Source organism: Orbicella faveolata, unplaced genomic scaffold (assembly GCF_042242905.1).
Source record: "Orbicella faveolata isolate gen_17 unplaced genomic scaffold, um_ofav_v1 contig_4, whole genome shotgun sequence".
Classification (NCBI taxonomy): Eukaryota; Metazoa; Cnidaria; class Anthozoa; order Scleractinia; family Merulinidae; genus Orbicella; species Orbicella faveolata.
The window spans coordinates 4,659,738-4,674,801 of NW_028301569.1; the positions used below are offsets into that span (position 1 = coordinate 4,659,738).

At 39.0% G+C, this 15,064-nt stretch overlaps 2 protein-coding genes across 2 annotated transcripts; one reads left to right on the plus strand and one right to left on the minus strand.

Annotated features, from left to right (window-relative positions):
- Positions 1-3,180: 3,180 nt before the first annotated feature.
- LOC110060465 (galanin receptor type 1-like) lies at positions 3,181-6,928 on the minus strand. The gene has a single exon (XM_020767247.2). It carries the CDS (start codon positions 6,437-6,439, stop codon positions 4,982-4,984), a length of 1,458 nt encoding a protein of 485 aa, XP_020622906.2. The 5' UTR covers positions 6,440-6,928; the 3' UTR covers positions 3,181-4,981.
- A 2,803-nt stretch (positions 6,929-9,731) lies between these two features.
- On the plus strand, positions 9,732-14,970 carry LOC110060496 (galanin receptor type 1-like). The gene has a single exon (XM_089276352.1). The coding sequence runs from the start codon at positions 13,608-13,610 to the stop codon at positions 14,928-14,930; it is 1,323 nt and encodes a 440-aa protein (XP_089132478.1). The 5' UTR covers positions 9,732-13,607; the 3' UTR covers positions 14,931-14,970.
- The last annotated feature ends 94 nt before the right edge of the window (positions 14,971-15,064 follow it).

Sequence of the window (15,064 nt, forward strand, 5' to 3'; positions counted from 1 at the left end):
GTTAACCAATAATTGCGACCGCGTTTGTGCTGCCAGGTTTCAGCGAAAAAAAATATATAAGTGCAACACAAAGGATGTGAAAATCGCATAACAAGTGAAAACGATAACTCTGATAGTCAATTACTTTAAAACCGGCCGCCGGCATCAAAAACTGATCTTAAAAAACCATTAACGTTTTTTATGGCAACTAAACTGTCGAGCCACTTATTTTTTTCAATTGGATGAACAGCATACTTCCTTTATTTTCTCACGTAATGCAATAACTAAATGAGTTATTATCAACGCTCATGCTTCATAAAGTTAACCTCCATTAGAATTATTTATCATTGTTTGCGCCTTAATTATCTTTTCAGTAAAACCTACGCGCTGTGCAAGTTAACTTTGTTTGAGTTAAAAAGGCACGGAGTATGGAGAGTATAAAGTCACAAGGATGATTTCTTCAAATTCGAATTTGAATCCAAATTTAAAATTTTATTTGGATTTCATAGTCATTTCCCTGGATGTCTGATCTTTCATTCGTTTAGTGTGATCCAAGTCATTTCATTTTATATTAATACATGTATATCTCTGGGAATTCCTGTCTCGATCTTGATTGGCTAACGAAGCAAAGAATTAACCGTGATACTGAGACCCGCTGTGCGATATTGGAACTTGTCGGTGTGCGCTGGGGCGGAAGATAAACACAACATTTTGAGACAAAACAGTACTGTTTTTTTAAATGTTCCATATAATTGAAGGTTTCCTCGGTAAAAACCTCCTCAGCTGGCCTCGATTGGTGAGATTTTTATATTTTAATAAATTGGTAAGATATCGTTTGAGAGCTTTTTGGTTTGCGTGTTTGCGTGAGATTTAGCTTGAAATTCACAAGTGAGGCATTTAGACACATAATCAATAATAATAGTAAAGAAAGTCTTCCTCTCTCTCCATGGCGCTATCACTGCATATATCAGTGTCAACATAAAGGTTGATTTCACCCATGGCGTATTTTACTTGCATGCATTAACTGAACATAACAAGCTCAAATTTCCTTTTAAGGCTATGTTCTAGTTCTTTCACCAGAGAAATAAGCTTTTTTTTAATTTCAAATTACGAATAAAATGACTGTTAAGAAGATTGTACTTTTTACAGGTAAAAATAACTCAAAAAAAGTTGTATTTACGTTTGCGTGAGACATACACAATTGTGTCGCGGTAAATAATTGCGATTCACGCCAGGCAGACGGCTGCTGTGAACAGAATGAAAGGAGGCTGGTTGTAACTATAGGTTTATTGCAAATCAATTTTTACAGACAAGCAACCGACACGCTGTAAGATTTTGTGAGCATTTATGAAGAGAAAATAATATTTCAAGCGGTGGGAAATTGTACGTATCAGACATCCGGTCGCGTACTCGTGGGAGATAAGTACGATGAAAAAAAAAAAAACCTCTTAAATAACAAGTGCCTTCGACCCATTTAGCTCTCATTAGTGTTTTCTCAGGGTCTAACAGTTATTTTAAAATAATAATAATAATTTTTCACTCAGAATCTACTGAGTAATGTCGGACATGTAGGAGACGAATTGGTTTACTCTGCGCTGACACAGGGCTGTGTTATTCAGGAGCCGATTAAACTAAAGCAGGATTAGCGGGAATTTTGCTTTCAAGTTTGTAACTTTTCAGTGAAATTTTCTGTTTACATTGTTTGTCCTATACAGTTTTGAGCTGGAATAATCTCAAACACCAAACATAAGCGGTGAAAAGTATTTTGTGCAAGAAAAAAGAATACTTCGGTAACTTTTAATCCTGGGTTAGCGTTAGCCCGGTTTTCGAACAACCCGGTTTAGGTGTGCAAATGGATGTAGACAAGATAGATTTTAGAAGCAAATCTACTATAGATGAGCATTTTATCAAGCTGGCAAAATGAACTACTTGGCTTGACCAAAACGTTTTAATGTCCAAAATATAGTAAACACACCTCAAAGTAAAGTAAACTTAAATTAATGTCCCATGAATCCTGCATTTGCTCAACCCTTTTCCGATCCAAACAATTGTTACTTTTCCTGGTCTGTTTGGCCACCTATTTTTAAGAGAGATATATTGAAATCTAATTCTACCTTATTTCTGTTATTTTGCAATAATTGCACGAGGTAATTCCATTTTCTCACGACCTCTTAATCGGTTTTTATTGCCCTTCTTCGTGCTTTGAATCTGTTAACGTAAAAGAAATAACGTGTAAAATAACTTCGTTAATACGCACCACGCATAGTCCAAAATTTGGTAGGCATGCAAGGCAACATTCTGTGAGCCGACTGGAAATCACTACTGACCACTTAAATTTAAGTCTGCCTTATGCTAAAAAAATAAGTAAATAACCTTTACTCCTGTAATTTTCAGATTGTCAGCAAAGGTGTCGATTGACCGAAATAATACACGAGGAATTGATTGATTTTAAACGGGAATTGAACAAGTGGTTCAATCGGGCACCAGAGGAACTATTTTTAAGATTGAACTTATCTGCAGAGTTTGCTACTTCACCTAATCGCCTCGGGCTGAAACTAATAACGAAGCCACAGAAAAACCAAAACACATGCCGTTTAAAGAAGCAAGTTTGCCATACATGACAAATCAAGCTAGACCAACAACGGTGTTATCTTCGGTGTGTTTAGCTTACGTTGTGGTAGCCTGAATCTTTCCTGGCTTTAACGAAAATAAAACAACAACAATAATGACTTGATTCGTGGAACAGTATTGCTGAAACCCTGGTACGCGAGGATGAATAATGTAATCGAGCACAAAGATAAATGGCGTTGAATTCTTGAAGATTTTTTTTTGTCAAGCTCGCTGAGGATCTTTGGGCGTTATCAGACATTGTGGTTGCGAACGTCACCTCAAAAATTCCTAATATCTTGAAAAACATGAGTATTAGTTGACGCTGATCCTTTTGCCCTTCGGTAAAATCCCTAAGGACTGGAAAAATCCCAGATTAAATTTTGGGAAAAATAATACAGTATCACATAAAAGTACTGCTCAGTAAATTTCGTCTGAATGGTCACACACTTTGCACACTAGGCAGTATCATATGAAAGTAGTGCTCGATATTAATTGGTGACAACGGTCAGTGACTAGGACTTCGTCCACAGACTTATTTAAAAGTCAGAACTAGCTAACTTGTACAGCACAGTAAACAGGACCACATGAAAGTACTGCTCAATGGCCTTCATTTGAATGGTCACACACTAGGATTTCATTCTCAAGCTTAAAAGTTACAACCACCTTGTACAGCATCATTAATAAACGGTATCACATGAAAGTACTGCTCAATAGCTTTCATTTGAATGGTCACACGCTAGGGTTTCATCCGCAGACTTAAAAGTCAGAACCACCTTGTACAGAATAATAAACAGTATCACATGATGGTACCAGTACTGCTCAATAGCTTTCATTTGGTCACACACTAGGGTTTCATCTTCAGACTTAGAAGTTAAACCACCTTGTACAGCATAATAAACAGTACCACATGAAAGTACTGCTCAATAGCTTTCATTTGGTCACACACTAGGGTTTCCTCCTCAGACTTAGGAGTTAGAACCACCTTGTACAGCATAATAAACAGTAGCACATGAAAGTACTGCTCAATAGCTTTCATTTGAATGGTTCATCACAAGTTACTTTGAACTGCAGAATAATATACAAGGCAACACACTATCAAGGTACTGTTTTTGTAGTTTATAGGTTTCATTTGAATGGCAGAATGCTAAGAAAAGTTTGTACATGGAACTGTTTTTTAAATAAATCAACAAACAAACAAATATAGAAATAAAAAAAAAACAACAACCAACACCAACACAAAATATTTCTTCATATCTTTCAGTTTCATTTGGGTTCTGTCTAAAGCTTTAAATTGGTCAACTACTGATCCTGAGTTTTTTATAAGGACTAACTCTTAAATCTGCTTTAATCCCTCATTCTCTTTCTTCTATCTTTATATTCTGAGTACCTTTATTAAATATGAAGTAACGAGAAAAAAAAAAAATCAAATACTTCGACCTTACCGAGTTTGAAAGTGCTGAAGGCCAAATCAATAAAGAGACTACTGTGATAAAAAAAAAAGAAAATACTTGTCAAAATGTGGCCATGAAATATCGAAGACCTGAATGTCTTCATCTGATTAATTTGCTTTCTTAAACTTTATGTTATATTACTGTTGTGTTAATGTTATGGTAGTAACCACGTATTTATACACTGTAGGTTTATTGTTTCTGTTGACCTGTTACCATTTTGATTGAAATTTTATACATTTCGAAATCTGCTGTCTGTTCATTACCTAACGCATTATTAGTAATTTGTAAACATTTTTCATATAATTTATGTAGAATTACACTTTTTTCATTAAAAGCTAAGTTCTTAGGTGTAGCGTTTACAATTAGTTATTACAGCTAAATACTCGACGCTTAAATACAGTTCTTATTATATAGACATCAATGAAATACCAGGTGAGTTTATGCGCGAAAACATGATATCTCCACAAGTGAAAATAACATGTTATCTCCACAGTAAAAGGATCACCATTGCTATGGTTATATAATGAGTCGCGCTTTTCGCAGCGAAAGGCTTGGTATTTCATTGGTGTTTATGTAATAAATAGAACATAACATGGCCGCGTGGAGATACAAAATTTCTCTTCGTACTCGAAGAGAAATCTCCTATCTCCAAGGGACCATGTAACATCCTCTATTTGTGGAATTCTTTAGTTGAGTATATCGTTCCCTTAATAAATTTATTGATCCATGATCCACATAGCATACAGGCAAAGGTTGGTTTCGTTAGCAACACGTTGGTGGTTGTTGTTTCTATCATCCCGGACGAGTACGCGACTAACGAGGATTAGCTGTTGAAAGTAGAAATTATCCATTGGTCCATTGCCATCTTGCTAGTTGTCATTGACATGGCAATTACATGTAATTTCGTTTAAAAGCCTAAGAATCAAGGGGCCAGTTTTAACTCAACAGTTGCTTTCACGAATGTTATCAAAATGCCTTTGTGTGTAATCAGGAATGGAAAACACATTTTGCATCCCTTCTGCCGACTCGCTGTCATGCAGAGGGCTTAATGGACTCCGCAGAACACCATTTTGGGCGATTGTACAGTTTTCAATTGGTTTCATGGGACCTTGGGCAGCTTCATTCCGATGGCAATCCTTTTTTAATGCGAGTGGATGATTTTTGATGGACCCTAAGAGAGATTTTGGCAAAAGACGTTGCTCGCCTGTAGCGGGGAATTTGCAATGAATCGCTCTCTCGTGTCTTGTGTCAGGCTGTCCGCGATTTACTAAATCTGCTTTATCTGCGTCATGTGCAGATCTATGTTCTGCGTATCTAAAACCTGAAGAATGTATGCCTGGGTTCCTTCCCGCGGAAGTAGTAGTACTCGTGAGTTTTGCCTTGCTAGAACGCAACTCCCGGCTGTAAAAGCCATAAATAACAGGATTAAGAACACTGTTCGAATACGTGAACAACCTGCAAACTGCTGATATGATAACAAAGTATTCATTTTTGCCACCATTGCCAAAATCTACCCAAAGCCATAAGACTTGGTTGGGAAACATACTCAGTGCAAACACCATGACAATCATAACAAAAATTTTAGTAACGTGAATGTTCTGCATCTTCTTCCTAGCGGAAATTCTGAATTGCATACTTGATATCGATTCGGACGCCTTCGAGTGTGTGCTTCCTTCTCTAAGATGCTTAGATTGACCACAAAGAGTTTTTAATGCTAAGCTATGCAGAGTTACCATCAAAGTAAGGGGTATCCCGTATTGTACAAGAAAGAGAATCAAAGTGTAGGCTTTTCTGTAACTGGTGACAGGAGATGGCCAATGCTCATCGCAGTCATCTCCTTTCAGATCCAGAACAACGACGTAAGGTATTACGAATATACACGACGTGAAGTGAATCGCGAAGATACAGTGCTTGATATGCGTTTTTGTCACCCTGCGTGCCTTGAAAGGGTGGACAACTGCGCGGTATCTGTCAAAACAAATCATAGCTAAAGTGAGCGCTGACGAAGTGGAGAACATTGTCTGAAGAGGCCAAAGAAGTTTACACAGGACTGCTCCAAGAGTCCACCTGTAGTCATATTCCTCAAAAACCCAGTCGATAGGAATGCTTATGATGGGTGTAATTGCATCACAGATGGCCAAGTTAAGGACCAAAAGGACATAAGATGTCTTACGAATTCTTCGCCGAGACTGCAAGATAATGTAAACAACTGCCGCGTTACCAAGAATGCTCAGCGTCAAGATAACTCCATAAAGAACAAGTTTAGGAATTTGAAACTGAGCTGTAATTGTTTCTCCCACGAAAATGGTCGTTGGTGATGCACTTACTGATGTCCAGTTGGATCGTACAATGGTCTCATTACTTCGCAAAGTCGGCTGCAACGACGTTTGATTTTCCATTTCATTAGTCGAACAAGAAACGATTTACCTTCGCTGTCAAGATAATCATCAGCTTTTGGAGCCACGGAGAGTAACGGTACGATTTTCAGACTCACTGGTTTGACAAGCAGCTCTGTTTCAATCGTCCTTGTTTTGATGGGTAACTAAATTAGATCAACATGTTGGGAAGTAAGTAACCAAAAATCCTGTAGTAACGAAATTCATCCCTTGTAAGTGAGCACGTAGACATCAAAACAGGTCATTATATTTACATATATCCTTGCGTGGATAACACCGCATTCAATACATTCTGGTTGCGATAGGAGGTCATGCCCCAAAGATTACATCTGCATGGCGAGAGTATGCCGAAAGAGGTTCACATCCTGAGGGTCTCAGGTAAGTATCGGAAAAATTTATCCAAAGATGTTTTTGTAGGTCTTCTCCAGTTCTAAATGAAGAGCTTTTTAATCAACCTAAGTAGAAAACCAGAATATAGAATAATTTTATTTTAAAACGAAAGAAAATTAGAGATTCGGAATTTATGGTGAGGCCTCAAGTACAAGTTGCCATGTTTAGACCGCCTTGCACATGCAGAAGACTTGCTGCAAAAAAAAAAGGTCTTTGAGAAAGTCTATGCATGCGTTACAGTTTGAATAGGACAAGATGCTGTTAACACAGCGTATGCATAACAAAAGGATTTGTTAAAGAATCGTTCTTTTTGTAGGCAAGAGACGATCCTAACAGCAATGTTCGAAGCAAGGGTTTCTGTGCAAGGCGGTAGGTGGGCGTGTCGAGAAGGAAGCGGTAATCCCGTAGAGAGTGTCACCTTGAACCGTTTGAAGCTTTTAAGACACGTTATCATTAATTTACAGTTGGTGACATCAGTAATGCTAGCTATATCTCTTACGAAGCTAATTAAAAACAGAGGGTCCAGATGGGCTTAATGAAAGCTGAGCATGCTAAGAATTTGTCAAAATTTAAATTGTCACCTAAGAAATGATCCGTTTTTTTAACTGACAGTTGACTGATCTGCGATCTACTCGCTGAGTAATGGGCTGAAATATAACTGAACTAAGACTCCAGCATCTTCATCTAGATCCTCCAAACAAAGACGATAAGAGATGTTTTTCAAAGCTTAAACATGGTCTATTCTGGTCGCGAAAATAGATGAGTCAATTACAAGCAATTTATCACTGAAAAACAACAATTACTTAGGAAACATCGTATCATAATATACGGAAGTCTTTAAAGTACATAAACAAGTTAAATAGAAGAAAGAAGCCGTCCCCAATGATATTGAAAATTAAATAGCACCGCGTGAAAGTGGACTGATCAATGGCTTTCATTTCAAAGGCCACACACTAGGAGTTTATCCATAAATTCAAAACTTCACCGTGGCATAAAAGTACTGATATCCTTAATTTAAATGGTCACATACTACGGCTTCATTCAAAGCATAAAAAAATAGCAAATTAGAACCAACTCGTAGTGGCTTGAAGGGACACGCAACAGAAACACTTCCATGTTAAAGTACTACTCAACTCTCGGAGTTCGATTGGAATGGTTACACAATTTCAGTCAAATTAAATATAGGCAGATACATTCGACCACATGCAACACGCGCAGTATGCTAAACAATACTAAATGAAAACACTCGACTTCTTTCTTTCGAGTCTAGAGTTTCATCTACTACAAAATCGCCACATAACTTTAGCTCCGGAATGATATCCTTTACATGTCCCTGTCAGCTGACGCATGTGGCGTGCTCAGTCAACACTGCTTGCAGTCGGTCTTTTTCCTCAAGGTCCGAGCGTTTATTCTTGTAATAGAGATCCTTTCTTGCCTTAAAACCTTCGTACCGTCCTCGTTTGAAAAAGGACGTTTACATTTATAAGAACGTCGCGCTTCTCCAACGGAAGCACTTCTTAGGGAGGAACGTGACCGGACTCGAGAGAGCGGCGACAACAACCAAGCCTTATTCATTTGCCACTGTTTCCCATTGAACTTTTGAGACAAGGGGACTTTTTCTGGTATTTTCCTTTCAAGGCCGCTGTAATGGTACCTTGGAATAAACAGCACCGCATTGAAATACTAGTCAGTGCACTCGTTCCACACTAAGGTTTCATCCCCCGACTATGAACTTTCAACAAGACTCCAGATTTCTCTTGTCACCTATTACTAGTTCCGCAGTGCTAACCACGACTTTTTTAACAACTGATAAGCAAAGAAAAAGCTTTCATTTGAAGTAAAAAAAAAATCATGAACTAGCTATTGTGTATAACCTCTTACGTGTTTCTAGCAATTTGGCAGCAAATTTTACAGATGGAGGCTGGCAATGAGCCGGGGGCCTTTTTCCGGTATGACTCCAGCTTGTCCAAAAAAAAAAAGAGGGAAAAAACTCGTCAATTTGAACCACTTCGCTCATTTGACATGCAACTCAAGTTCCACAGCTGTTTGTTCGTCGAGACGTTTCATAATTTCATCATAATTATCCACTCCAGATAACCTCTTTAGTCAGTTTGATATTTAAGTGTTAAACTATTTATTGATCAAATGAAACTTTTTTTTGGGTGAAAGTGGGCGCCACTCTCTTCTTTCGGAACATTGACTTTTTCGCCAGAACTGCTCACGTACCTTGTTCTGTTTGGTTTATTTTTTGCTTTGCACTTTTGTTCATCCGTTTGTTTGTTTTTTCTCACACGTGAGCAGGAACCCTTGAAATTGACTGTCGGATCTGATCAAAGACCCGAGGTCAGCCTTCAGTGAAATTGGACCAGCACGATCAGTTTGTTTTCCCAGCACAGACCTACTCATCAAGGGCCTTGACTTGACCACAAAAACAAAAAGTAAGACAGCTCCCAGACGCCTCGTGTCTTCTTCAGTCGATTCTATTAAAAAAAAAAAAGCCAAGTTGACCAAGTAAAATTGGCATCGTGAATATGTTACCTCGTGCAGCAGACAATATGTTTTGTTCTTTTACTTTAATGTATGAACTTATGACGAGGAGTCTGCACGTTAAAGAAAAAAAGATTTTTACATAGTTGATTTAACTTGTTGTCCATCATCCCAGACTCTGCAAAACCTGTCTATCTTCGGGGAAAAGAAATAACCGGAATAAGAACAAACTTGATAGAGATGACCCAGATATCTGAATATCAATGAAGTTTTCAAATATATGTATACTTCAATTTTAGAATTTTAAACTAAACTTAATAAGCGACGCATTATAAGTTTCTTTTACATGATGTTTTTCTCTGGAAAGTCATTTTAGGCCTTGTAGAGCTTACACATGGAAAATTCTTGGGACACGTTTCAAGAATGACTCTTGATTTTAATTAAGCTAACTAATCTCGAGTACAATCTACACTTAACCTTTTCCTGAAATCTGCTTTCCATACGGAGAGTTATCAGTAGACCCTGACCACACACTCTCAGTGTAATATAATACAAGAGAGCGACAAAGAAGGTTTTCATTTGCTTGTATCTTTGCACATGAAATGATAGAAGATGCATCTGTTCCGTTTTTAAATATTCAGGAAATCCTTTTGAACTTAAGTAATTGCTATGAAGTTTTAACGAGCGACCGACAGTTCAGTTAATGGACTGAGCGAGGTCGATAACCTATCCAAACGCACCAAGAAGTGATGTGCGTCACCAGCATGTGGAAGGTTATTTTAAGTTGCTCAATGGGGTGGTTGCTATTTTTACGGCTAACGGATAATTGATTTTCCTAACGGTTAACAAAAATCGCAGAAATAAATTGTCATCGTTTTAAAAAGTTAAACATGAACTTTCATAGTTTAAAAAGGTTTAAGGTCTTAGGGCCATTCCAGGATGGTATTATTATGACACTGGTAGACTAATATAGCTTACTGCTATAGTAAAACAAGACACAAAAAAGTCTTGACAAGAGTTCTTAAGGCCTTCACTTTCGTGGCCAATTTTTTTTTTCCTTTGGTTAACATTTTTTTTAAGGCTAACGGTTAGACTTTTCCAATTTTAATGCTAAAGGCCTTATTTTTGGCCTGTTTTCCTCCTAACGGTTAACTCCATTGAGACCTTTTTCTGTTTCTGATAAAGTCACTTTTAACATATATTGAATATTAGGGCCGTTCAACAAACAGTCAACAAACATCTATCAAGCCCTAATCTGTCTCACAACTCTTCATAATTAATTCTGTGGGACGTTAATTCTGTGAAACTTGCCTATGTTTAAGTTTGCAATTTACATCGGAAAGAACCACGCAAACTCACCCAGCAGTGCTCATTGTAGTGAGGGTCTTGTAGGGGAAAATTAGTTCACCACGCTTCCGAGATGAGAGGCCGCCCAAACTACAAACCGGAATCTTTGTTCTCTTATAGCATTCTTGAAGGAGAGACACTTAAATAGTGTTCGGTCAAATTGTCGGTCAGTCAGTCAGTCGTTCAGTTCTGTGATGTTGGTTCCGTCAGTAAGTTCTTTACTAGTTAATCTAGCTTTAGTAGCGAAGTTACAGAGTGTTGTGTAAATGAATTGCAACTGCAAATGATATCATGCTACGTACCCCCGGAAAACGAACTCCGTGTGTGAGTTTCACACGAGACGTAACCAATAAGGGATACGGGAAGCCAACGGGACTTTGGGCGCGATGCCCAACGAGTTTGCCAAGCAGAAAAGTCTCTGATGAATCCCTTGGCAGAGACAAAACGAGCTGCGTAAGACTAGCCACGAACAATGTATAATCACAAGTGACTGTCAACTTTATTGTCAATTTTCACTCGTAAATTTGTGCGGTCGGGAATCCTATACGATATAAGGCGAGATTGCTGTCATCATTTTGTTAGCGAACGGGAATTTTGGGCTCGATACCCAACGAGTTTGCCAAGCAGAAAGGTCTCTGGTCCCTTGGCGGGGACGAACCGACCTGCGTAAGACTAGCCACGAACAATGTATTATCGCAAGTAACTGTCAACTTTATTGTCAATTTTCACTGGTGAATTTGTGCGGTCGGGAATCCTTATGCAATATAAGGCGAGATTGCTGTCATCATTTTGTTAGCGAACGGGACTTTGGGCGCGATGCCCGAGGAGTTTGCCAAGTAGAAAGGTCTCTGATGAGTCCCTTGGCAGGGACGAAACAAGCTGCGCATGACTAGCCACGAACAATGTCCTATCACAATTTAGTAATAGCCTAAATAATAATAATACAGCGAGTACTGGTTAACTCCATTGGTTAGGGAGTAGGGTAGTTAATAAATTAGGAATAGAGGTAAATTTGGAAGCAGTAAACAACTCAGCGAAGGGTATATTTATAGCGCGGATTAGCGTTGTTCTAATGCCCGTGTTAGTTGAAAGGCGCCTAAAAACAACAAGTATAAACTGGTGGGAGTGTTTCCCGCGCAAATAAGGGCCAAAGAAAGTAAACTGAATCTGGATTATCGGTAATAAGTTCTGGGTTGATAAGTTTAAAAGTTAGAATATAATTTAACCAAAATATACGTCGTTATACCATGCAGGAAGCGTTGATCGTAAAAATTAGTGGTTAGGCCAATGATCGACGGTTCGCATGAGATCGCAGATTTTTCTCCATTTGCAAGTGATTTATATATACCAGTGTTGATAAGATAGCAGCAAGCATCTACCCCTACTTATGACTGAAAAGATACTGACTGAGAAGGCCAGTGTTAAATTTTCATCGCTGTTTATCAGTTTGCCCTCTCTGAACAATTGCAATCCATTTTACCGTGGTTTTAAGGGCCTCTTTCCCGCTGGTTTTGCTGAACTCTTAATCTGCTTCATTCGCTTGGAATTCGAACCACAATAAGCATGCATCATACGTGTTTTCGATTTGTACCCTAGACTTGAAGCCTTCGACTCTTGTCCATGGCAATGCTTGAATGAAAGGATTCATTGGCGAGACTTGACCTCTAAAATCCATAATCTACTATTTCAGGCTACGTTGCTGATCTTTTCAGCGAGGGTTTTTGCTCCGAAAGCTGGATACTTGGGTGGTTCACCAAATTATCTTCAGAACCTCAACCTCAACGGAAAAAAATAGTTCGACTCTTATCAAGAGACTGAGAAAGTATATCCAAGGAAAAATGATTTGAGTTTAAGATAGCGAGGAGTTCGATTGATAATTGACTTCGAGACAACGAGGCTCTACTGCCAGAAAAGACGTTAAAGGGGGTAAATTTCCTAGATAAACAAGAAATTTTATGTTCGGAGAAGATTTATACAAATTGCGTAGGACGAGGCTGAAACTTTGAAGCGGTGGGTGAAATTTTATACTGATGGGCCTGTCGGTATGGGTAGTTGCAGTTGATCAGATTCATAAATGAATACTCGTCAAGAGATCAGTTGTTTATAGACATCAATAACTTTGATTCTCAATTGTTTAAGATTTGGAAAATAATACGAACGGTCCAACAATCCACTGTTCAATACTCCTTGCGTCCGGTACAAAGTCAGTCATAGGCTCGATTTCCGCCGCTCTTTCGAGACTGGTCTTCCCGATCCGGATCAGCGGCTGGTAATCCAGGCCACATGAATCGGCGATTCCCGGGGGAAATCTTCATGCTCCCAAAACAAACTGAAAAAAAATAATAGCGCCAAGGGAAAATGTAGTCAACAGCTTTCACTTAAATGAACTCGCTTGGATTTCATACAAAGCCTATAGGCCATGCCTCGCCTCCCACGCGCACGGGAAAATTGCTCACGCCCTCACAGAATGGTCACGAGCGGTTCACTTTGTTATTTGAAAGTCTAATCTAAATTTAAATAAATAACCATCTGAAAGTGATGCTTTTAAATACTTGTCACCTTTTTCAAAGTCCTTGTTTTCTCTCGAAGTAGGATGGTAACATATTTTCATTTTGATAATTATACAATGCTCATATGGCTTTAATGCCCTACAGTGACGAGTGTTTTTAAATAGTTTACGTGCTGTGGGCGCAAGGATTATTACTGAGTTGAGTAAGTCAGTATTTCAGTCATTGATTGATTTTGCCCCGACTGTCCTTTATTTCCTAAGACAATGTTTTTTCAACATATCTGTGCTTTTGCAGCGTAAACGGACGAGAGGTCAAAGTTATTGGTATTTTTATCTGAAAATCTGTAGGAATAACAACTGCGACTCGGCGGAAACAAATAAGGCGGATCGGCTCATTTATTAAGTCTTCACAGGCGGCCACAGTGATAGGATTTCAAAATGGCAGCAAACAGTAGTTCGCTCGGAGTGGGTGCTGGCGATTTCACCGAAGCCGTTGAGTTCCGAATAACCAAGATAGCTTTGTATGTTGTGGTCTTCGTACTAAGCTGTGTTGGAAACAGTTTAGTCGTTATTGTTATCATCGGAGTGAAAGGGATGCGAACACCTCCGAATTTATTCATCCTTAACCTGGCTCTGTGCGACCTTATAACACCAGTTGTCGGCATTCCGTTGGATTTGGCCATAGAAGAACTGGACCACAAGTGGCCTTTTGGGAAAGCGATGTGCAAAATTTTATCGCCGTTTGTGACGATGTTTTCAACATCTTCTTCTTTAACTCTAGCGGCTATTAGCTTAGACAGATACAGAGCGCTTGCAAGACCTCTGATGGAGCGTGTATCTTCAGCTACAGCCGTAATGTTCGCCTTGGCAATTCACATTTTTTCCCTCAGCTTGTGCGTTCCCTATTTTATCGTTTTGGGATACGACGACTCTGAAAAGTCTTGCAAGGAACACTGGTCTAGTGTGGGCCACAGCCAAGCTTACACTATTGCACTCTTTCTTTTTCAATTCGCCTTGCCTTTGATAACCATGTCGATGGCGTATCTACTTATCTATCGCAGCTTGCGTTCAAACACCCTCAGGCTTTTTTCTAGGATGTCGATGAGAAAACAGAGGAGTCGCACGCGCACGCTAAGCAAAATGTCGACTTTAAGCAAGGAGAGCGCCGAACTCAAACTGAGAAGAGAACAGAATATCCACTTGGCAAGGATGTTCGTCATCGTTGTTATGATTTTTGCCATCGGCAAGTCTCCGAATCAGTTCTTCTGGCTTTGGATAGACTTTGGAAATGCTGCAGCCAACAAATTTTATGATTACATATCTGTGGTATGTCGCCTTTTTACATACGCTAACAGTGTTTTAAATCCGTTTATTTACGCCTTGAAAAGCAAAGAATTCAGGTCCGGATTTGCGAGGATTGGACGGCATAGTATGCGGCCCTTGAGAAAGATAAGCGCTGAAACAAGAAAATTCGTTCGTAAGATTAGTGGAGTTCAGCCGTCAGCTGGTCGACAGCCCACTTCCGAACCCGTGGAAGCCGCAGCTGCAGTAGATCTGCTTTCACCTAGTCATAACGGAACTGCCGGGCGAACATTAACAAGACACGGTATTGATATTAGCAACAATTTCAATGAAGTCAGTGTACATGTTGACAACTTTGAAAACCTGAATATTATGAACTTGGAGTTATCATTCCTCGAGACACTTTTAAATCCTGGGTCATATAAGTTATTTCATGAACTTCGCGAGAGCGACTGTTAATGGAAAAGAATGAAATAATCAAGGATCTTTGGAAAAATCAGGTCTGTTTTTTCCGATTTTTATTGCATGTATATGTCATGTTCTGCAAATTCCTGTCCGCTTTATTGGACATTATTTCCTTACTCGAAGGGTAC

Coding starts and splice junctions, on each gene's coding strand:
- LOC110060465 (XM_020767247.2), bottom strand. CDS start 6,439: ATGGAAAATCAAACGTCGTTGCAGCCGACTTTGCGAAGTAATGAGACC.
- LOC110060496 (XM_089276352.1), top strand. CDS start 13,608: ATGGCAGCAAACAGTAGTTCGCTCGGAGTGGGTGCTGGCGATTTCACC.